A 25,134-nucleotide genomic window follows, 5' to 3' on the forward strand; every position below is an offset into this window, starting at 1 on the left:
GTCTTAGCCCCTGAACTAGCATACTTTGGATCAGGATATTCCACCATGGATCAGTGTGCAATTCTGCACCATTTGGCTGAAAAGTATTCCTAGCCTAATGTTGCTCTCATTTAGGCCCTTGAGAGAGTCTATGAGGAAATTACCTGTAGCAAGCATCCATTGATCATCACTTGTCAAATTGATAATTTTGCTACATCAAAATGCAACACAGGTTAGAGGCAATCGTAATGGCAATTTAACAACTCTGTCCACAAAGAGGTCAAACAGTGCTGTAACCTTGACCCCTTGTTTAACTTCTGTGTAAATGACATTGATGTAGCTCTTTTTAAACCAGAGTGCCACTGCTCCCAACACCTGCCCACTAACTTATTTCAATCCTCTTGTACACAGATGATACATCCATCTTATCTGTAATTCAAAAAGCGTTCATAGATGCCTAGGTGTTACAATGTCCTGTTCTAGGGAATTTCTTGATATCAACTACTATACTCTCGAGTTTAGGTATCTTTAGAATACATCTTAAGTCCCTTGTTAAATGGAAAATTAACCAGTTGATTAAGTCAAGAGTGAAGAGGAAAAATAAGAGGCAGTTGAGGGCGTTTTATTATAATGCCTGTTTTACAGGTCCTGCATGCTGGCTTAATTCTCCTGTGCTAAATGTTCTATCAGACAAGATAAGCATCTCATATCTGAGCTCTGGTACCAATGTTACTCAATAGCTCCATTTTGTTCTGTTAACTACAGTATGAAAATCTGCTCTGGGCTGACATCAATAAACTGGAGTTATCTATACAGGGTTATACAAATAACCTTTGATTAACAAGGACAATTCTGGCACTCCTGTTGCTGTGGTTAAGGAAATCATTGCAATCATTAAGCAAGGACATCACACGGTTGCCATTTGTAACCTCCTGCCAGGTTCTCCATTGCTTTGTCGGAAATCAGCAAATAAAGTTGCAAGTGCTGACCGCCTGAGTGCAGGATACTAAACTGGTAGGAATTTCAGGACTAGGCAAAAGTACCACTGTTCAAATGGCTGCTAAATAAGGATTGTTAAGCAGGAAGCACCTTAAACATCCACTAGACTACCAATCATGCCACTTTGTTCCATTTGTAACAAATATACCTTGGTTCCACAAGCTATAAGCTCACGGTGACATTTTATTTTAGTTTTACAAAAATATTAACAATTTTGATTTGATTTTAGGCTTAGCTGGCTGATATATTTTAGATAGCTCATTGTTCTTATCTCCTATTTTTATATTGTATTATATAATTTATTTGCCATGCTGTCTCATGGCTTTGTATTTCTGTTAGTTTCATTGATTGGTCATTTAATAATACTAGTAGTCTTAATATAAATTCCTTGAAGAATTAAGAGTGTCTTGAAAAGTTTAAGTACCCCATACAACATTGGGATAGCGTCTTTATTTTTCTTACATTGTATGTTTTGTTTTTATTGTTGTAATAACTTTATAGTCCACTCAGAAAAGTTGTGGTCAAAGCTGTTTGTGAAAAGATGAATCTGGCTTTGTGATTACAAGGTCTCAGCCAATTCAGATGCAATACCAAGCACCTTCTTTTTTTGATTTTCACATAACCAGCTGTCACTTTTAAAGCATCAGCCAGAATGACCCAAGAGGTCAAAACCCAATCTTCAAAAATGGGTTGTCATCTTTTAAAATAGCGTGGTAATGTTTTAAAACAGTTCCTCCACCCAGTTTTCTGTCTTAAGACTGAAAACCTGGATATTTCAGTGTAAAAGTGCCCCTGTGAACTGGGGGCAGGGACAATTAATGGGAAACATTTCCTGTGAAATATTAACGGTGGAGAAAGGGTGGTATTAATCCTCTCATTCTTTGCTTCACTGTGACATTATTATCTTTTACAACTTATAATGGCTTTGCCTGCAGAAACTTAGTGGCTCCTGTGATCTAGTCCCATTCAATATCATTGCAATTTTCAGCAGAGGTATTTTCATCAACGCAATAAAATTCTTTTAAGAAATATTTGGTGGTGGTAGTAGTGCCAGGTTACATTGACATTAGCAAGAAAATGTAACAGAAGACACTGCTTTTGCTTTTAAAACAAGATAAAAAACTTTTTAAAAATTTTGTACGAATAAAAATTTTACCAAACTTTTCTAGAAATGTTTTCTGCTTGAATGTGAAAACTTTTTTTTTAATTAAATCAGAATATTTTTCTTTAATTGTGCATTTTACTGACATAAAAGCAGAGGTGGGTTTCAGCAGGTTCTGACCAGTTCTGGAGAACCGGTAGTAAAAATTATGACTGGCCCCGCCCCCATCTATTCGCTGCCTCCCAAATCCCAGCTGATTGGGAGGAAATGGGGATTTTGCAATAAACTTCCCCTGGAGTGGGATGGGAATGGAGATTTTACTGTATCATTCCCGTGCCACGCCCACCAAGCCACATTCAAAGAACCGGCAGTAAAAATTTTTGAAACCCACCACTGCATAAAAGTATTGTACCATGTTCCCTGCAATGATCACTTCTTTTTTTTTTACTAAGATGAATGCATCCTCAAGGTGATAGAAATGTCTTGACTTCCTTTCCTTGGTTTTCAGATTTTTAGAGCAGTGTTTCTCAATCCCAGCAAATTTTAAGTCATGTGAATTTCAACTCCATGGTTGCATATTGACTGAGGGATTCTGGGAGTTGAAGCCCATGTGGCTTAAAGCTGCTTAGGTTGAGAAACGCTTGTTCTAGAGGCACTGCAAACAGACGGATAGTAAATATTCGTGTTAAGATGTATTAACAAAGGGAAGGAAATAATTAGAATAAAATAACTGCACAGAATCCTCTTGCATAGAAAAGCAATTAGATCGAAGGCCGAGCCGAAGTGACTGGACTGTTTGCACTGTTAAAAATAACACCAGTGCAGATCCTACGCGCCCTCCCGCGGCACAGAAAGTAAGTTCAAAGAAAGAGAAACAAACGGCAGTGATTCCCCAGGTTGCCGTGGCGACGGAAACAAAGAAGAACGCAAGGTGCGCTCTCGAGCACCCGCTTTTCTCAGCTTTGCAAGCTGAGGCGTGAGTTAGGAGAAGCAGGGCTATTCATATCGCGCAGGATGATCGAGCCACGATCCGGTCAGTAAAGGGGACACCGTCTAAAGCGCCACCGTCTTTCCGGGTAGAACCTGCCCTCTGTTGGGCATTGCAATTATGACACCTCGCAGAATGAGATCCAGCTATTCACAGAATGGATTTTCGCGGGAGGGGAAAGCAAAGAGACTATTTTTTTTACTTTTGATTTAAGAAAAAAAGGGGGGGGCTTGAAGGGAAAGCTATCATCGCTATCGTGGCTAAATAAGTCCCTCTCCCTTATTTTCTTCTTTGTTTAAAGATAATTAGATTGTACTGATTCCACTGCAAGGGAGCACTTTGCACAGCTGGATGGATTTTATGGAGACCATCTTTTATTTTATCACTTGAGCGTACCTGTCATTTCTCATTGTTTACAAATGGATGCAACAAATGTATTTAATGCTGCACTTAGATACTATACTTAAAAAAAACCAATTTTGTAAATTTCTGAAAATCCCATTAATAATTTGCTTATCAATCCACGTGATGCTCATTTATTTATTTTTTACTCTTTGTGAATTTAGGAAAGCCAGGAGCAGTGCTAATACTTTTCTGTGCAAGCTTTGTCTTCTGAAATCTAGAGATAACAGCTAGTCTTTTTATTTCTTTTATTTATACCCATGTACTATTTAATTTTTTTATTGCTGCGATAGCTAGAATTTATATTTCATATGGAACTGCCCTTGCCACTTAACCAACTGGTAATTAACTAAATAAAATAGTTCCCACCCCCATCCCCCTGTGGGCAGCCATCCAGAAAATTCTTTAGAAAATAAATTTATTGGGCCTCACATTTCAGAACCAATATAGGAAATAGTTTTATAGTAGCCAAAAATTCAGAGATTGGTAGCACCTTTACTGACTTAACAAATTTTATTAAAAGGCAGTAGGTTTTGTGAACTGCAGTTCATTACAAAATTATTAGAACAAAAACAATAAAAACCAAAAGAAAAATACATCGTTCATTAAACAAAGCCCTTATTTCTGCATTATATGAGATATCTGAAAGTTTAAGATAATCGTAATTCCTAGCATTCCAGAATATATTACTATAGTTTAGACTGCATTTGGCATTTTTATCCAGAGACCAAGTCCTTTCCAAGGTCCTGGAACAGACAGACGTTGTTATTTGTTGTTAATGGCATCATCTCAGGATGTAAACTGTTCCAGGTAAAGCTGCCTTTTGCAATTGGCTGATTTTGTCAATGCTAATGGAGCTCAAGTGATGCTCCAGATATTTTGGGATTATTATTATTCTTCAATTATCAGTCAGTGTTACAAACAAATACTATCATGTAGACAGCCCAAAAAATAAATGATCTAACTATTAACTGTGCCAGAAAAGTTGTACATAGGGTGTGTTACATGAGACAGACTTCCATAGCACTTCTCAGGACCATATGAATCCATAGAGCAAAGGTTCCCAATCTGGGGTGATCCACTCCCAGGGTGTGCAGGATAGAATTTCAGGGGCTACAGCAAAGAGTGGCTTGTGGTCTTTTGTGATGAGTCACAAGTCACAATTACTTTTGTACAGAGTGTGAACATTAATCAAACATTTCCTAAGGATGTGGGCCATAGAAAAGATTGGAAACTACTGCCATAGAGAAGTTCTAAACATATATAAGACGGTTATATTAAGCAAAGCCACATTTTTGCTGTAATTCATGGCATTTTTATGAGCCTTATTAGTACTTTATCAATAAAGAATTTTCACTGCTAGGACTGCAGTTGCTGGTTGCCATTTTGGCAATGTCCCACAGAGGTAGAAAAGGGGTGGGGATTAAATTATGGGATTCCATGTGTCATTTTGCTGATTTAATCCCACCACTCTCAAACATTACTGAATTACTTACAACATATAATTAAATATAGAATATGGACACCATTTTCAGATCCATTTGTTCTTTTCTGCTTTTCTTGCAGCTACTTCCCATGGGTTTTATTCAAATGAACGGTAAGATAAAATCCTCAAGCTCCCATATCTGAGTCGTTATATAGATACGTTCAGGAATTGCAGAGTGATATCCAAAGTGATACATTCAGGCTTCAGTTTACAAAGCAAGACATAACTGACTTTGAGGACGTGAAGGCATTCTAGAAAGGAGAAAAGTTATCTTGCCTTTTCCCATTATCAATTGTGAGAAAAAAACTGAATGCATTTATTTATCTTGTCTTTTTGGGTAACCAGTGAGTCTTCCAGTATGAATGATGCCATAATTATTTGCAATTGTTTTGCAGTAGCTGACCTGCAGACTATTTTGATTCTATGAAAATAAATTACAAATGAGGAAAAAGTAACATATAAGACCAGTAAACATATGCTCTACCCCTAGTATATAAAGTGATGACATTTATAAGGACTAAGAAGGTTGATGATGACTTCATAATCTTTTCTTCCTCAACACAATACTCATAGATGTCAATCAGGTTTAATTTTGCATATCAGCTATTGTATCAGAAGCAGAACTGGAGAGAACTGCTAACTCTCTTTCTCCTTCATTGTCAACTTGTCCATATTTATGTCCTTTTTACCTAGTTTATGCATGTGGGGTAGGGAGATTGCACAGAAGTCAGGGGCAAAGAAATACTAACAATTTTAATATTAGTCTTTACTTGGGATATAACAGCCGTATAATCTGTATAAGGAAGAATTCACAGGGAGTGTCAGAATGTTGACAGCACCTGTTTGACATAAATTTAGATTTAACTTTAATTGCATAGGTGATTACAGTTAAATTGCTGCATGTAAGGAAACTAGAAAAAAATTCTCAGGTTCAGAAAGTGACCAATCTAGTTTAGTATTTTGTTCTAGCCAGTTTAGTAGGTGGAATTGCACTTGAGTGGTGAACAACAGTTACATTTTGTGTTCCTTCCTTTTTTCTTCTCTACATAGGACAGTTGATAGCAAAGAAAACGGTTAAATGTTTTGGGAGAAAAATTAAAAATTAATTAAATACTCTGGGAAGTGGTACCCAGAGGCCCCTAAATTCTGTCTTACCCAGTGGTGGGTTGCTCCCGGTTTGCAAGAACTGGTAGTAAAAATTTGTAGTAGTTCGGAGAACCGGTAATAACATTGGCTGGCCAGCCCCCGAACCGGGCCCAGGCCCAGTCGCCACTCACTTACCCCGCCCACTTCATCAGAGGCTTTTTTTTTTTAACTTTTAAAAGCATTTTTTCTACAACCTCTTCAGCCGAAAAAATGCTTTTAAAAGTAAAAAAAAAATGCCTCTGATGATCGTGCGGCTCAGCTGGGATCGTCAGAGGCTTTTCAAAGCATTTTTTCTACAACCTCTTAAGGTTGTAGAAAAAATGCTTTTAAAAGTTAAAAAAAAAAGTTGGCCACGCCCACCCAGTCACATTACCCACACCCACCAAGCCACACCCATAAAATAAGCCACACCCACAGAACCGATAGTAAAAAAAATTTAGAACCCACCCCTGGTCCTACCACACATTTTCTACAACTGATGGTTATTTTTCCCACAGGGAAGTGATGCTGGTTGGGAGAAGAAAGGGCAACAGGGAATCCACCAGTAGCTGATCTGAATCTGCCCCATATTAAAATTTAGAAGACTGCAATACCACCTAGCTTTTTTGCTTGAGTGTAATAAACATTCAATAATAATTGATAATAATAATAAAAAAGGAATAAAAGGGACATGGTGGCTCAGTGGCTAAGATGCTGAGCTTGCCGATCGAAAGGTCGGCAGTTCAGCGGTTCGAATCCCTAGTCTGAGTTCCCGTTACTTGTCCCAGCTTCTGCCAACCTAGCAGTTTGAAAGCAGTAAAAAATGCAAGTAGAAAAATAAGGACCACCTTTGGTGGGAAGATAACAATGTTCTGTGCGCCTTTGGCATTTAGTCATGCCAGCCACATGACCACAGAGACGTCTTCGGACAGTGCTGGCTCTTCAGCTTTGAAACAGAGATGAGCACCACCCCCTAGAGTCAGGAACAACTAGCACATATGAGCGAGGGGAACCTTTACCTATACCTTTAATAAACACTCATCCTGGGTGAAGTAGGTTGAGGTCACTCTACTTTGCTGTTAACTCCAGCAAAGTGGGTGTCCAAAAGAGCTCTCATCTTACCATTCCTTCATGCACTGGCGTGATCCCACATTGTACACTCTATTTGATACACAATCTGGAACTACAAGCTTGACTAGACCTGAGATAAATTTTTCTGACACTACTGCATACCTCTGTGCTGTTATGTCAACAGAGAGACATCCTTAGCAACTAGCCATCACTTGCCCTAATTTATTGCCTGTGTTGCTAATGGCTGAAGGAGGAAGATCTTTCTGTCTCTTTCACAGTGACTATCACTGGCTGGGAGAAAGATTCTTCCTCCTTCCATGGTAGCTATTCTCAAACTCCTCTCTGTTAACACCATTATGAACTTGAGGGTGGTGTTTGGCTGGCAAGGAATGTTTCTCCTTGAACAAGTTTCAGCCTGAATTGAAGGCCTATCACCCCAATGCATCAGTGCCTCTCAATGAAGCTTTTGCCTAGAAGCAAGTTTTATACATGGTAAAATACTATTGGAGATTAAATGTAATCAGCTAAATGTATTATCTGGGTTTCTGTATCAGATGAACTTGCAATAATAATATATAATCTCCTTGTCAATTCTCTCTCAATGCTCCTAGAGCAGATTAGCAGTAATGGAAGTTAAAGATCTGGAGGAATGCAGCTCTGGTATTAGCACTTGATATAATTAAATGCAACGCATACTTGGAAGTTGCTCAATGAAATTGGGAAGGTTTATCAGGCTGTAAAATTTTAGAGAATTGACGTTTCGCCCCATCACCGTGTAATATTTAAAAATTTTTCATTTTCCAGGTTACAAGATCTTGCAAAACCAAAGCCAACCAAAGATGTATGGAATTTTCATCGGTGAGTTGGATATCAAGGTATAGATAAATAGTCCTCAACTTACAACCATTTGTTTTAGCAACTATTCAAAGTTACAATGGCACTGAAAAAAAGTGACATAACTGGTCCTCACATTTACAACTATTGCAGCATTCTCATGGTCACATGATCAAAATTTGGCTGCTTGGCAACCAGCATGTGTTTGTGATGGTTGCAGCATCCTGGGGTCATGTGATCACCATTTGCAACCTTCCCAGATGACTTCTGAGAAGAAAATTGTCAGAAATGTCATTGGGGACAGATGGAGTCACTTAATGACTGCATGATTTGCTTAACCACTGCAGCGATTAACTTAACAATCATGGCAAAAAAAGGCTGTAAAATTGGTCATGAGGCATTTAACTACCTTGCTTAGCAATGGAAATTCTGGTCTTAAATTATGGACTACCTGTGGTCTTTAAAGTGTGTTTTAGGTATGGTCAGAACATTTGACATTTGCCAGCATATGTTGTACAGTAATGGCCAAAATTGTGGAAACCTTTTGGGAAAAGTGTATTTTTGAGGTTTGATGGCTAACACCACTTTTTTTGGAGTTTCAAGATAATCATATTCCATTGCTGGAATGGCCTGGGAATAGCCCAGACCTTAACCCAATTGAAAATCTATGGAGCCGACTAAAGAAACTTGTTAGTCAGAACTGACCCAGCAATAAAACCCAGTTAATAGAAGCAATCATTCAATCTTGGTTTCACATTATAACAACTACAGAACTAAAAGACTTGGTTCACTCCATGGGAAGATGTTTTAAGGCTAAAGGTTACCCAACTAAGTATTAATTTTTGTATATCTCATTTCACCTTTCTTCTTTATAACTGCTATTCTAATAGCAAATCCTTCATAAAAGTTATTGCATTGCATTCTTGATTAAATTATCTTTCCATTGATATATAATTTTATGGTACTACTCAAAAAAAGAAAAGTGGTGTTATTAGCTAGTTTTAGAAAATAAACTTTTCCCAAAAGGTTTCCACAATTTTGGCCACTACTGTAAGTACATTGATGAAGTGTTTGTCATAGGGTCTTGCCGGGTAGATGAGGCCTTGACAGAATGCCCCATTTATTTTCAGTCAAATCAATAAGGTGGCTGCTTGTTTGTCAGTGCTTCTTAACTTCCCAGGTTACTACTTACCACCCCAATTTACTTCTGTCTTTTTTGAAAGGACACTTGCAAAGAAAGCATTGAGCTCTATCATTCACTATTACCATTTTCTAAAAATGACTTTAGACTTTATATCAGTGTTTTTCAAAATTGACAAATTTAAGATGTGTGGACTTCAACTCCCAGAATTCCCTAGTTAGCCAGCCAATATGCTGGCTGGGAATTCTGAGAGCTGACGTTTACACATCTTAAAGTTGGCAAGTTTAAATATGGAGTTCAGATGGCTCTAGAGATTGGGGGCTTGATTCTACAGCATGCTTGCACTCTAATTTGTTTTAATTAAAAAACATACATATTATACAGACACATAAAGTAGAGAGTTTGGTAGGCATCCAAAGAATATACCAGAGCACCTGGGTGGCTGTAGTTACCAACTTGCTTCACACTTCTTTAGCAGGTACAATACTATACAGAACAATCCAGATACTTTATTCAGTTGACCTACTTCCTCCCTGCTAAATTCACTTTTTAGTTACAAAAGGCTATTTGCACTAATAATACTGAGCCCCAGTAGAGAACAGGTTAGTAGCTATTTCTCCTGGCAAGCTACCGTCTTCGTGCAGAGTGTAAGACACACCAAACTTTCTGCTCAAACACCTGCTTCAAGACCCCTACCAAATTTGCAATAGCTTCTTTTAGTATAAAAAAGAAAATTATGGTTTCACTATATTAAAATTTAACTTTTTTTTTTTTTAATTTGATTTATATGCCGCCCTTCTCCGGAGACTCAGGGCGGCTTACAATGCGTTAAGCAATAGCCTTCATACTTTTGTATATTTATACAAAGTCAGCTTATTGCCCCCACAAACTGGGTCCTCATTTAACCTACCTTAGAAAGGATGGAAGGCTGAGTCAACCTTGAGCCTGGTAAGATTCGAACCTGCAGAAATTGCAGGCAGCTGTGTTAATAACAGGGTGCATTAAACCACTGTACTACCAAGGCTCTGAATGAAACTCCACCCTTTTTAGTACATCTAAAAAGATGTACAAGATGTACTAAAACTCCACGCTTTTTAGTACATCTTCAAGATCAGTTCAGGTAGATTATTCCTGTGTAAATATACTGTACCAAGAAGTGTTTAATTTATTAGTATGTGGAGATGAATCATGCAGTGCTACTGGCAATTGTTGTTCTTCATGTACTGTAGTCCCTTTCATTTTGTATGATGGCAACAACAGTTACAGGTCTGCTCTTGTGCAGTCCGGGCAGAATTTAACGACTTCCAATTTATGGGTCTCTGTTGCTGCGGTAGCATTTATTCAACCTTGGCAACTTTAAAATGTGTGGATTTTAACTTCCAGAATTCCCCAGCCAGCCTAATTTTGTGGGAAATTTTGCCTTGAGGCCAGATTTCTGTTTCTGCCTTTAAATGGTATTTTTGTCTGTTTTCAATTTGCTAATACTTGGGGGCAGCAATTACATGAGAGAATATCAGTGGTGGGTTTCAAATTTTTTTACTACTGGTTCTGTGGGTGTGGCTTTGTGGGCGTGGAGTGGCTTTGTGGGCATGGCAGGGGAAGGATACTGTAAAATTTCCATTCCCTCCCCACACCAGGGGAAGGTTACTGCAAAATCCCCATTTCCTCCCAATCAGCTGGGACTCGGGAGGCAGAGAATAGATGGGGGCGGGGCCAGTCAGAGGTGGTATTTACCGGTTCTCCGAACTACTCAAAATTTCTGCTACCGGTTCTCCAGAACTGGTCAGAACCTGCTGGAACCCACCTCTGGATAATATGTATGAGTGAGTTTACATGAATTGTAAGCTGTGTTAGCGAATTTACAGGTCAAAACAATCCAATCTCATAATTGTACATGTTGGCATATTCTCTGCCCAGATAGTTTCAATTTACTGATAGTTTGAAGAGTAATAGTTACAATTACTACTGTGTTTAGATAGTATAAACACAATCTAAAGATCAATATTTTTAATATTGTGGGGTCAAGCACAGATCTTATGCGGTATAACAAATATTTTTTTTCTTTGGTTCAATCATGTCTGATTTATTTTTATCTTGCCTTTATTATTTTTATAAATAACTCAAGGCACCGAACATAACTACGGTAATACTCTTATTTTCTCCACAGCAACATTCCTATGAGATGATTTGGAATGAGAGAGTGAGTGGCCCAAAGTCGCTCAGCTGGCTTTCAGACCTAAGGTGGAACTAGAATTCACAGTCTCCCAGTTTGTAATCTGGTGCCTTCACAATTTAATCGTTATTTCAGTTGTAAATTGAAGAATGCCTTTTCTTGGCAAAGTTTTTCAAAAGTGGCTTGCCCATTGTGTCCTTCCTAAGGCTGAAAGAAAATTACTGACCCAAGGTCCCCTAGCTGGCTTTGTGCCTAAGGCAGGATTAGAACTCACACTTGGTTTCTGTCTTGGTTTCTAGCCTAATGCCTTAACCGCTACACCAAACTGGTTGTCATATAATAAATATAATATTATTTATATATTATCAGGGTATGTGGTTGTATACTCATTTTGACTGGCATTTTGCATTTTGTATTCATAACAGCAAGTTAATCTGGGGAAATCAAGAAACAATATGGCCCCTCCCTTCAAGGTCTTTACTGAGACAGCCCAGCTCAAGAATCCTGACTCTAGCAATGCCAAGGGAAGCAGTTGAGAAACAGAAGAGGTTTGCTTTCATGTCTGTCCTTTTTTTGTTTCTCACTCTATCTTAATCTTCTTCATTCCATGCCTCTTAGGTCAAAATGTTTTAAGCAAATTTCTTAAAAAGTAACTACTGTTAATATAAAGCAGAGGTCTTCAAACTTGGCAGCTTTAAGACTTGTGGACTTCAACTCCCAGAAGCTATGCTTGCTGGAGAATTCTGGGAGTTGAAGTCCACAAGTCTTAAAGCTGCCAAGTTTGAAGACCTCTGATATAAAGCAAATTTCTTTTGAAATCAATAAAATATTATCTTTGGTTTAGTATGAACCAAGGAAAGGTTTTTTCCCCAAGGAAAGTTCCTCAAATGCAATTTGTGAAATGGAATGGTTAAATATTTGACACAAAAGTCAAATATTTAAAAATTAGGTTTTTGCCTTCTATGTTCCATGTAGCGGAGCTGAAGTCAGCTGCTACTTTTCTTGCCTAATCCCCTTTGGTTCTATGACCTCCTGCTTATTAGACAGTCAGTGGATCAAATACCATTATGTGTTAATTTCATTTTTTTCTCCATAATGGATTTCTTTGGTGTGTAAAAAGCAGGAAAGAAAAAGAATGGGGAGAAACAGTGGAAAAAACACAATACTATTAACAAATAGAAGATAGTATTACCTAGGTACTCGGGAGATTCTGTGAAAGATGGAGAACTTATGTAGAACTATTCCAAGATCTAAGCATGATGTCTAATATCCAGGAAGGGAAGCCAGCAGGAAAGGACTGGATATTTTCATTTCATTTCATTTTATTAGATTTCTATACCGCCCTACTCCCGAAGGACTGGGAAATCCAGCATTTACTGCCAGACAGCAGAGATTGTTTGAAATAACTGTTTGGATTCCAAGAAAAATTATATCAATTTGTAGTTTTGGAAAAAATATCCCACATGCAAAAAGAACATTTTTCTATTTATAGGAGAAAATATTTGTTCAGGGTTGAGCTGTGGAATCTTTGGCGCTCTCTGAGTTTGGCTGTTTTCTTGCAGATGTTTCATTACTTAACTAGGTAACATTAAGTGTTAGCAGCACCAAAGATGTTACCTAGTAGGGTATGAAATATCTGCAAGAAAACAATCAAGCTCAGAGAGCACCAAGGATTCTACTTTTCTACTACCTAGAGAAAAGATCCTTGACTAAAAGGTCTTTGTAGAAGAATAAAAGTGTTAAATAAATAAATAAATAAACTATTATGTGACTATTTTTTGTTAGGAACTCAGAATGATGAGTTAATTATTCTTTCAACACTTCAGAATACTAAACTGGATACAGAAGGTGTATCCTGTAACAGATGTCCACCATCCATTTAGGAAATGACAATTAGCATGCTGTTTTTTTCCCCAGCCCTGTACTGCATTTTGAGCATAATACTTACATTGAAGTCAGGACAGGCTGAGGGAAAGTCTGGTTATTTGGATGAGGACTTTGGGAAGCAGCAACTTCACTAACTGGCAAATAGATTACCCAAATATGGACCTGATCCAACTTATTGAGGGCCTGATGCAGTGTGGAGGGTGGAGTTACTATTGTAGAGCTCAATGGCAAATCTGAAATTTGGCAGGCAGATTTCTGAAAGATCTCCCTTTCTCCCTACTCTTGCCCAGGTTTCAATAAATAGGCCAGTTTACTGTTGAAGTCCCCATTGATTTCAGTGAATGAATTACTTAAGGTTGAAATAACCACTCTCACACTAAAATCATTGGGACCAAGCCATCATTTGGTGTCCACTGCTGTGCATTGTTTTGTCTGGGTATTGGAGATGTTGCTTTGCTTACTGTTGCTTCCATTCAATAAATACTGTGTTTGTCCCTAAGCAGATTCTCTAGACATTGATTCTGTGCTCAAATCAGCATCTAATTTTTCAGGATACAGAAGCACTTCTAATTTAAAGGACAAACCTATCTGAAGTTGAAGTCCTAACATTCCTCGGGGAAGAAACCTAAGACCCTTCGTCATTTACCAGGGTACTCTGTTTCCCCTAAAATAAGACATCCCCTGATAATAAGCCCAATTGGGCTTTTGAGTGCATGCACTAAAATAAGCCCCCCCTGAAAATAAACCCTCCCCCAAAATATTTAAACGCATGCGCAACCGGTCCCCACCATTTCCTCTGGTTTCCTGCATGCTCCCCAAAATAATAAGACCTCCCCGAAAATAAGGCCAAGTGCTTATTTCAGGGTTCAAAAAAAATATAAGACAGGGTCTTATTTTCAGGGAAACACAGTAGATATTGTTAAAAAATTATAAATGTAGAATCTAATATCTCCTACATTGTAGTTTCAACTGCCAAATGCAAAAGTTGAAAAAAATAATAGTTTTGATTAATAATAATGAATTTGCTCAATATGAAATACAGTTTTGGTGCCAAAAAGGATAAAAGAAAATGCTGAAGGGTAGCTTCAGACTGTAATAGTAAAGTTTATTGTTCACAAAAAGGGTCTAGAATTTATCTTGACTGCCAGTACCAGCAAGATTGACTCATCAAATAAGCATCTGTTTATTCTGGAATGGTTGGATGCTTTAATTTGAATCCTAAGTTTGACATTGAATGCTTTCGAGTACCAGTACATGTAGCAACAATGGAACAATTCTTAAAATGATTTAAGCACAGCTTGTGAAAAAAATACATCCATTTACTTACTTAATTCTGAACTTCTTTCTAAATCGCCTATTTACACTAGGGGGCAGAAATAGGAAATGCAAGTGTATGTATGTACAGGCATGGAAAAGTGCTTACCACAATTCTGAAGAATAGCATAAAAGTGCACCAAACATTAATAAGCCAAAATTCAAGTTTTGGAATGATTAAATAAAAAACAGACAAAACATTAAAAGCGGCACACCTGCAAGAGATGACAAAGCTGAGTCTGAAAGAGGGGTCAGCTGAGTCTTGAGTCCCTTCATGACCACAAGACATCTAAGTTCAGCCCACTTTGTATTCCAGTGATTCTTATCTACTAGCAATTTGCTTGGACCGTTAGTAGTTCAGATTCTTGTAGGGAGCTTAAGTTTGCAATAAAACTTTATAACCATTTGAACTGCCTGTATCTTCTGATTTCCCTGGTGCTTGACGTTAATCTGAACTACTAACAGCCAAATCAATTTGGCAGTAGATAAGAGTCAAAGAAATTAGATCTCTTTTTTTAAATTATATTTTTTATTATTATTATTTTTTAATATACATCCATATTGTATGTGGACAGTGTTGATTCTGGGCATCATTCATATTAATCCAAGTTACAGTAACAATATTAGTAATCTTTATCACATTTATCAAACTCAGATGATCCTCATAATATTATTTAAACAGAAGGGGAAAAATGCCTAACTTCTATAAACCTCTAATCTTTCTATCTATTATTTTTGTTTATTCTATTAAAATATATGTTTTAATATTTCCCCTATCTAATTTTATTTCTGCCTCTATCAGCTTACAACAAGCTCCCTTAATGCTTAAAAGGCAATTCTTTCTATTCATCATCTCTTCTCCTCTTTAGTGTTTCAATTTTTATCCATTTTTTTGCTCACCTCCCACACTCCTCATCTTTATCTCTATCTTTATCTCTATCTTTCTTGTTCTCCCAGTACAAACTTATGCTGGCAATTCTCCCAAATTCCTGCCCATGTCTCAATCTTCTTATCAAAGATGCTTTCCTGTCTATCCAGTTATTGATTTATCTGTTTTATTTTCTTCGATCTTTTTTCCTTTATCAACTGGTTTGTCAGTTCTATTTTTTGCCCCAGTCCTTGATTTATTCATCTGTTCTTTTTGCTCCTTTTGCTTGTCATTTGTCTGGTCTTTCTCATCATCGAGATTTGCTTCATTTGCTGGTTTTTCTGATCCCTGTTTTTCCCTGTTTGTAGTCAATTTGCTGGTTTAAATAGTCCATTTCATCTAATCTTTCTATTATTTCCACCAATTCCTGAGCAGTTTGGTCTTTGTTCATTGCTCTTTGCAGAATATTTTCCATTTTGTCGTCTATACCATCCATTGATATTTTTATACTTTAGAACAACAAAGTCATCTCATTAAAAAGTCCTCTCATTTCCATAGCTGTTCCTTCAACTCCAGTCATGATAGCAATATAAGTACATTAAACAGTAATAGTCTCAATCTATTTCAAGTAGAGTTCAAAATTGTAAGCTTCCAATCATTAGTAGATGGCACATTCCTCTCAGTTTTCCATGATGCCTTTTTTCTAGTAGATGTTAATTTCAGTCACTTCCAACATTTACTCCATATTCTAATAATCAAAGCTAATTTCCGAATTCTTTGAATCTGCTCTATAATGTTGGTCTTTTATTCTAGTTTCCCAGAGTTTCTTTTATAAGATGTCTCTCTTATCTCTCTTATACTTAGATCTCTGGTGGGCATGAAGGCACTCATGACTGATGACATGTTTGACTCCTCCCTCAGGCTCAGCCTGGTCATCTCCTACAACACCAGTAATTAAAGTGCAGAATAAAGAGGTTGCTGAAAAGCATTTAATTTTAAAAATGTTCTTTTACTTTAAGAAAATAAACTATCTTTGATTCTTTCTAATCCACACAAAAGGGATATAGGAAGCTAGACTACTGTAATTGCTGTTTTCAACTAATGAAATCACAGCTTTCTATAAAATGAAGCTGTACATATGACCTTGAGTAATTGCAGGTGAAGCATCTGGAAGAAGATAGCAGTAGAGCAAAGAAGACCATAAATGGCCTTTCTACTTTAGACTTATCCTGTTTCTCACTTAACCTTGTGGTTTTTCCATAGATCCCTCTTCTTGTACAGCTGTGGACAAATGTCAGAGATTTGGAAACGTTCTTCGACAGTGTATTCTGCATTGCCATCGAAGCGATTGCTGAAGCTAGCAGAACCTAGGCCAATTTCTGCAACTTATCTGAAACTAAGGTGAGGCTCCAGCACTAGTGAGTTTCTCTAATTGCCACAGGCCAGTGGGATTTTGAGTGTAGAGTTCAGGCAAGAAACCCTTTGAAAAATAGGCTGGTATTCTAATATAGAATCAGTTCAGCTCTCCTGAGGTCAAGTCTTTGTCAGTAACAGTTCCAGTCTTTAAAAAAATCTTTAAAAAATACAATCCAGAAAATTTCCTTAATATGCAGAGTGCAGCCAGTTTTCCACTTGGGAAAAGTCTAAATGGGAAGAAGCCATGTAATAAACTGTAAAAGTTGTGCCTTGGTTATGTTTCGTCTATTACTACCTGTGTTTTGGGCTCTGAAATAAACACCCGGGCTTATTTTCAGGGGATGTCTTATTTTTTTTCTATGTATGGGAGGCCTACTTCTGCTTGCAGGAGGCCGTTCAGTGTGCCAGTGCTGCTGCCGTGAGGCAAGGGGTGGAGCTGCCCCATGCACCCTGCACTGGCTTACCTCAGGGCCCCTGCAGCCAGGCCACCCATGGCTCAACACCTGCCTTGCCTCATGGTGGTGGCTTTGGCAGCCCTGTCCAGTAGAACACCATGTGGCTGCTGGCCCACTTCTGCTTGCTTGTAGCCACAATGGAGCAGGAGGCTGAGCGACTCGCCAGTGCTGCAGCTATAAGGCAGTTGTCGGAGCATGGATGGCCTGGCTGTGGGGGCCCTGAGGTAAGCCGATGGGGGGCACATGGGACAGCTCCGGCCCCCCTCACTTCAGGTCGCCAGCACTGCAAGCAACCAGTTGGAATGGGTGGATGGCTGCACAGGCACTTAAGTAGGACTTATTTTGGGGGTAGGGCTTATATTAGGTGCATGTGTAAAATATGCTAAAGCTTATTTTCAGGATAGGACTTGTTTTGGGGAAAACATGGTATCTATTTGTTACTATCTATTTGTGAATGGATTTATGGATGGATGGTGATCATGGAAGAACCAAGGACGATTTTTCTGAAAATCTAAATTAACATGATTCAGGAGGAGAAAAAAAATCTATTAAGTGACATGAGTGGATAGGTGAAAATGAAATGAAAGGAGAGAGAAAAAGTTACAGAGGATCCCAAAATTGAATGTGAATTGTGATTTTGGGGGGGGGGATTCTCTATTTAGCAAAAGGTTAAGCTGGTTGAATCCTAATGCTATGTTACTTAGTTTCATACTGCATTGCACTGATGATGTTAGCTAGTTTGGGTAATGAAACTCTGAAAGAAAACAATCAAACTGAGAGATCACTGAGGAGTCCTCAGGTGATGGGTTTTCTAGACATGGTGGCTCAGCTCTACTCTCAACTGGTTTGCAAATTTAACAGTCAGCTCCCATGAACCCATGTGAGCCAGCATTCCTCTGTGAAGATAATATAAAAGAATGATTGCTGTAAAAAAATAAGGATTACAGAAAGCAATTGTATGACGTATGCAGAGAGAAAAAAGATAATTGCAAAGAATGTGGTCAAACAGAACCCAAGAAAAATTTAAGATGAACAAAGCAATGAAAATACAGGTAGTCCTTGACTTAAAACAGTTCATTTAGTGACTGTTCAAAGTTACAACAGCACTGAAAAAAGTGATTTATCACCATTTTTCACACTTATGACCATTGCAGCATGCCTATGGTCACGTGATTTATATTTGGATGCCTGACAACTGATTCATATTTATGATATTGCAATGTCCTATGGTCATGTGATCACCTTTTGTGGCCTTCTGACAAGCAAAGTCACTGGGGAAGCCAGATTTACTTAATAACCGTGTTACTAATTTAACAACTGCAGTGATTCAGTTAACAAATGTAGCATGAAAGGTCATAAAATGAGACAAAATTCTCTTAACAACTGTCTTGCTTAGAAACGGAAATTTTGGACTCAATTGTGGTCATACATTGAAGACTACCTGTACAGTCATTTTGAGAGAGAGAAAGAAAATGATTTGGGATGAAATTGAAGTGAAGGAATGTTTGAACGAGAGTTTCATAGATATGCATTAGAATGATAGTGATATTTTGAAGAACAGAATTGCTTTCCATGCTGGTGATCAAGAAAGAACGATATGCAATATAAATAAATGTATTGTGAGACTACAGTTAGACAATTAAATCTAACTGTGAAGATACCTGGTATTTTGCACTTTTTAGCCGCATTATAGCGCAAGCATGTTCATGCAAACTTCAGATCTCTAAAAATTGACATGCAAGCCAACATGTTCTTGGCCACATCAAGAAGGAAACTGTAGCCTCTGACATTGTTTCTGAATGCTCAATAAAAAGATACATTCAATGACTGAAAACTCTGTAAATTATTATCAGACAAAATTTAACTTACCAGGAAGATGGTCTCAAGTAACTACAGCATCTACAACATGTCACATGTTTTAATTTGAAATACTCGAGAATGAGATCAATAAGAAACAATCCCCCAAAAAAACAATTTTACATGCTGAAGAGAAGAAAGTAGAGGCATTCGATTAGATTTGTACATACAATCTTGGAAAACATTGTGAATTTGAATATACAATTTGGATGTGGTCTATTACAATCTATAAAATGGCCAAAAGAAATTTGATTTAGATCCATTCCAATTATTATTGAAAAGAATTATGTATGGCTTCTGATACATCACTGGCTGGATCATACATATTCAGTAATGCTAAAGATTGCTAAAAATATTAAAAGGCAAGCTTCTTCTCATATTTCTTTTCCAAACTTTCATCCACCATGACTAGTTCTATCTTGGATACTAAAACTTTGCAGCCAGTAGAGGTGGCATGTTGGCAGTATTGTGTTTTGCAGTCTTGCTCAATCGCCATACTCATATCAGCATGGAATTATAGTAGGTGGAGGGAGAGAGTAAAGGAAGATAAGTTCTAATGCAGGCATGTCCAACCTGCATGCCCAGATATGGTCCCAGACAGCTAGTAATGGGCCCTACAAGATCATTTAACATTATGGGACTTTTAGCAATATTTATATATATATGAACTATATTATGTATTTTATATGTGGCCCAAAACAATTCCTGTTCACTCAGTGCAGCTCAGGCAAGCCAAAAGGTTGGACACCCGTGTTTTAATGTATATCCAATAGAAACTTCAGAAACCTTTGAACTTCTGTAGGCAGGGAAGTCTGGGAGTGAAGCTTACTGAAACTTCTGTGTGATAAGTAAACTTGGTCTTGGGATGAGGGAAGAGGCAGTTCTCTCAAATGGGGAATGGACTGCCCATGGGTTGCAAAAGCACAACAAGAGCTTCCTGACCAAAGTTGGACTATCCCACTTCAAAGAAAGTCATACTTACCCCATCTATTGAAACAATGGATGGTAGAAGCATATAAATCAAATCTGAGACCTCTGTAGAATTGTGAACATGGCTAGTAGGAAACAAAAATTGCAGTTGCCCTTCTGTTCATTTACAGGCCACGAATTTCCCCTGTGTGGCCTATCAGCTCCTCGGCACTTTGTTGCAAAGCTTCCCACCGGATTTTGACCCTTGCTCAAGCGAGAAGTATCCATCCAAACTTTAAATTTCCAGAACAGGTAATTATGAAATAAAGTCAAACAGTAAAAATGATTTGAGTACATCTTTCTGCATGTATGATGCAGACAAACCATGTTAATTTAATTTAATGCTTTGAATTCATTGGGGGGGGGGGAGCAAAAAACCAAATGGGGAATGTGCTCAAGTTCTCTTCTCAGTTCTTCAATTCTTTAAGAATTGTGTGGACTGGAAACCACTACGAGTAGTCCTTGTTCAGCAACCACAATTGGGAATGGCAACTTGGTCATTAAGCAAAGTGACTAAGGGAAACAGTGACTGTGCTTATAAACTTACTTCACCTCTTCTTTACTTAACATACCTGTGGAAGTCATAAATGTGAGCATCACAAAGTTACTTTTTCATCACTGTCATAACTGCAAATGGTCACTAAACAAGGCAATTGCTAAACAAGGGCTACTTGTATGATTGTCCAGCTGTTTATTTATCTTCAAAGATTTCTTTAGCATAATTCAGTGTTTGCATTGGTGGCAACTATCTGTAGGTTGGGTATAGGATGAGGGTGGAGGTTCATTCTCCAAGCTTTTGAGTTGGTTTCCAAACATTTTGTTACCAGGCTGGGTAGCATCTTCAGTAGATTTTAGGGGATGTCGGTGTCAGTGTTCTGCTTATAAGGGCTTCTGCTTAGTAGGTCTTGTGTTGGGGAGGTCACGTCATGGGAGGGTCTTGTGATGGGTCAGGTGTGGATTATGTCAGATGGAAGTCTTGTGATGGGTCTTGTGATCATTGGTGAGGTGAGGGTCATTGAGAGTATTGGTTGTGGGAGGTGTTGCATGGGTTGGTTGAGGGTCGGTGCCATTGCTGGTAGTTCAGTGCTTTAGCTCTACTGAAGGGGAAATTTGGTAATAATCTGATTGATCACAATCATAGGCCTATCTTAGATAAAGTAGATGTAAGTGGGTCATATTATACCTCCATGTTCTACAGAATATTCAGGACAATCTTCTGTCTTTTTTCTACGTTTTTTTTTAAAGTCATTGACCAGCAATTTTATATAATATATATAGAAATGTTACAAGACTCAAATTGATGACTAATAGAAATAAAGTGATTCATACTAAAAACACTACCTGTAGAATATGAAAAAAGATCTAAATACTTAAAACTAATGTACTAAAATATAAACACTGCTCTGTGGAAAAAATGGTAACACTCTGAAATGAAAGTTGAGTCTTAGATTCCAGGATCTGACCATAGTACACTCTGAGTCATAAAAACAACTAAATCTAAAATGCAAAAGTATGCAAAAGTATCGATCCAAATAAGAAAGTGTTTATAAAAAATATAAGATTTAAGCTATAGTGTAAGCTTTTGAAAAATAATTGATTTACCTTTTGATACTGAAGCCTCAAATCCCTTGCCTGATTGTTTAGAATAATGCCTACAAGAGTCTCCTATGCTTTCTTCAGATTGTGATGTAGAGATATGAGAGGCACTTGAATTAAATGTTGCAGGAATTGTTACTCCTCTCATTAAGTTTGCAAAACTAACCATCTGAGACTTGCTTTTCAAGAAAGCATGTGAATTGTCTGAAGCTCAAGAATCACAGGTTCCAAATCTTCATGGATGTACCATCTTCTGTGGTGCCTTTAAGAAAACAGCTTGATCCACCGTACAGGTATAGTTTAGCCAAATTGATTTTGTCATGTCTTCTTTTCTGAAGACATTGAGGGTTTTTTTTCCAAATCTCTGTCAACCCAAGCAACAATGAGGTAATTTTTTTCCCCAAAGATGAGCAGATGCTGGGTGGGGTGCCAGTTATGCTTCCACAATGCAGTGGATGGTTTATTTGTTTTTTGTTTTTTCCTTTTGGGGAGGGTTGGTGGATGTACATCCTCTGTTAATACTTTCCTCACATTTCCCTTTGGGGTTTTTTGGTTGCTTGTTTCTATCCATTAACATTTCATTCCTTTCAAACTTTAATTTATGTAATTTCTTTGTCAAGAACTACAGTAGTTTGGAACAGTATAGTGACAGAATTTTTGCTGTCCATCCACAGATCTAGATTATCTTTCCTCAATGTGACAATGCCATTGAGGTCTGGTCATTTCTTTAATTTAGTCATTTAGGTATACCGAGTGACTAAATTTAATTTAGACTTCATTAAAAGATATTCATGCAGCAAGGGTCTTTGCTTTCTCTTGGATCAAGTTCACCACTTTCCAAGACCTTCAATTTTGGATCAGACCTCTGACTTTCAACTTTAGCCAATCTGCTGTAAGGGTTAGTTCACTTTCAAAAGAAGCAAATGGTGGTTTTATCCTGAAGGGCTGCTTCATGAATCTTCCTGCAGTTAAAGACAGAGATGATAAGAGAAGCTTGATAGTTGTCTGAATTAAGCATACCATTTTGCAGTGTGAGAGTTTGTGTCACATTTTCTAGGAGAGGTCTCATGTTTTGATCAATAAATATCTCAAGGCAGAAAATTCCAAAGTGTTCAGGAAGATCTTCATTTTTAGGAATATGGATTTGCTGTTGTTGTTGTTAGTTGCGAAGTCGTGTCCGATCCATCGTGACCCCATAAACAATGTTCCTCCAGGCCTTCCTGTCCTCTTATCTTCCTCTGGAGTCCATTTAAGCTCAAGCCTACTGCTTCAGTGACTCCATCCAGCCATTTCATTTTCTGTCGTCCCTTTCTTCTTTTCCCCTCAATCTTTCCCAGCATTAGGCTCTTCTCCAGTGAGTCCTTCCTTCTCATCAACCGCCAAATCCTTTTTCCAGCCAGACAACATGAACAACATCAACAATAAGCAACTATCGATGAAGTAGATGGCTTAGAGAAAAACAATCAGGCTATAGAATCCCATCTTCCTGCATTGATGCTTTTATTAAGAACTGAGAGAAGTAACTATTTATGTTAGTATGTAAGAGCGGAGGGGTTTTTATTATCTGGAATGAAGGAGCACAATAATTACCATTTTCAACCTGCTTATAAATTAGTAAAGTCTCTTTCTGAGAATCAGAAAGATGATGTGCTTTCTGTTTCTGTCAGAAGGATCCATTATGGGTATTAAATCATAGAACCATAAAATCATAGAATTGGAAGAGGCCTTGGAGTTCTTCCAATTCAACCCTTGCCCAGGTCAGGAATCAATATTTTCTTCACAACATTAATTTCTACAGAAGTAATTATTAATTGATCAAAAAGGTTATTACAATCTGGGCAGTTATAAGGGAATGTTAAGTTCTAAAGAGTGTTTTATAGTTAGAATGTTATTTAACCCATCAGTGGGAGCATTATAGGAGGGCACAGGTACAAATAAATCTTCAAAGTGAACCGTGCATAGTAAGCTTTTTTTTTTAAAAAAAGCCATCACTCTATAGGAATCGATCATTTTCACTTGAGAGAATAGAGTTTGGTATCTCATTGCTGAGATACTGTAACTCTTGAAATCTGTTCACAGAATTCAGAGATTCTGAAATTAGATCCTCGGTAGAAGCCTTTGAGGAGATTATTTTCAATTGTTTTGCTGCCACTGTTGGTTTCAAGAGTCTAGGGCAGATTCTGTGTCTTCTTTTCCTGACCACAGCAACAGGAATATTATGCTGCAGGTCAGAAAATTACATTCATAAAAGTAATTGAAATAATAAAATGATAAAATAAGCAGTCAGAAAGAGGAAAATGTAAGAAAAACTAGCGGAAAAAAAGAATTATATAGTAGTCCTTGACTTACAATCATTCATTTAGTTACTGCTCGAAGTTTCAACAGCACTGGAAAAAGTGACTTATGACTGTTTTTCTCACTTACGACAGTTGCAACGTGCCCATTATCATATTAGCAAACTTTGAACACTTGGCAACTGGCATGTATTTATGATGGTTGCAGTATCCCAGGGTTATATGATCACCTTTTGTAACTTTCTGACAAGCAAAGCCAATGGGGAAGCCACATTCACTTAACAACCGTATTACTAACTTAACAACTACAGTTACTTAATAACTCTGGCATGAAAGGTCGTAAAATGAGGCAAAATTCACTTAACAACTGTCTTGCTTAGAAATGGAAATTTTGGACTCAATTGTGGTTGTAACTAAGGAGTTGCTATTGCAACATTGTATTGTTATTGCTTTAAAAAAAACAAACCATGGCCTATTCATATCACTTTTATATAGATCTTGGGAGGAAGAAGAGATGAAGCGCATATGCTTTCAAAGCAATACATGGAAGCTACCATTTATGTTGCTAGGATTTGTCTGTGTATACAACAGAGATTACTCAAAATGCAGTAGATGTACGAATACTGTATATCCAATATTCAGTTGTGGACTGTCCTGTGTAACTTTTTCTTCTGTGGATTAAAATGTGATTATGAATTACATTAGATTTTACCAGCATAGGCAGAAAATCTAGTTTAAAATATTAATGTTTCTATTCCTTTTAAGTGTCTTAAGAGCAGCTTATTCTTTCAGCATTTGGACATTTGAAAAATTGTTCCAAGAAAATAGAAACAGCACATTCTTAACCATGGTATCCTCTACTGTGTAGATGATTCAAAAGTAAGAAACATCGCCAAATCCATCTCTAATGTAGAAATGCGGAGGGAGGGAAGAAAGGAAGGGAAAAAAATAGGAAACAGTGAGGTAGATAGCATCTGCCACATTTTTTGTTTCCTGATTTCCATTTACAAAAAGTTTAATCTGTTGGCCTGCTGCATCTTCTTTCCTCCCTAGTGAATTTATTGTGCACTAACAATTTTTACACACACCCACACTTACACAAAATAGTAGCCATAGAAAAAGAAAGAAAAATCCATAATCAGTATATTTATTAAGCCAACTGAAGGTTTATAGAACAT

General features: G+C 37.6%; 1 protein-coding gene across 7 annotated transcripts in view; it reads left to right on the top strand.

The window, feature by feature from the left end:
• The window catches only part of ARL9 (ARF like GTPase 9), a 43,474-nt gene that overhangs the window by 13,859 nt on the left and 4,481 nt on the right, over nucleotides 1–25,134 (top strand). For 2 of the 7 annotated variants that reach the window (XM_070938468.1, XM_070938469.1), the window contains 4 exons: nucleotides 7,957–8,027; nucleotides 11,726–11,848; nucleotides 16,633–16,770; nucleotides 20,198–20,318. In XM_070938468.1, coding sequence (XP_070794569.1) covers nucleotides 7,957–8,027; nucleotides 11,726–11,848; nucleotides 16,633–16,770; nucleotides 20,198–20,318 — 453 coding nt within the window. Of the gene's footprint in view, nucleotides 1–5,036; nucleotides 5,068–7,956; nucleotides 8,028–11,725; nucleotides 11,849–16,233; nucleotides 16,316–16,632; nucleotides 16,771–20,197; nucleotides 20,319–25,134 lie in introns of those variants that run through there. The other 5 variants (XM_070938470.1, XM_070938471.1, XR_011600073.1 and 2 more) reach the window with 5 other exon arrangements.

This window comes from Pituophis catenifer, unplaced genomic scaffold, assembly GCF_029215685.1.
Source record: "Pituophis catenifer annectens isolate HBS135680 unplaced genomic scaffold, rPitCat1.0.hap2 SCAF_2, whole genome shotgun sequence".
NCBI classification, from domain to species: Eukaryota; Metazoa; Chordata; class Lepidosauria; order Squamata; family Colubridae; genus Pituophis; species Pituophis catenifer.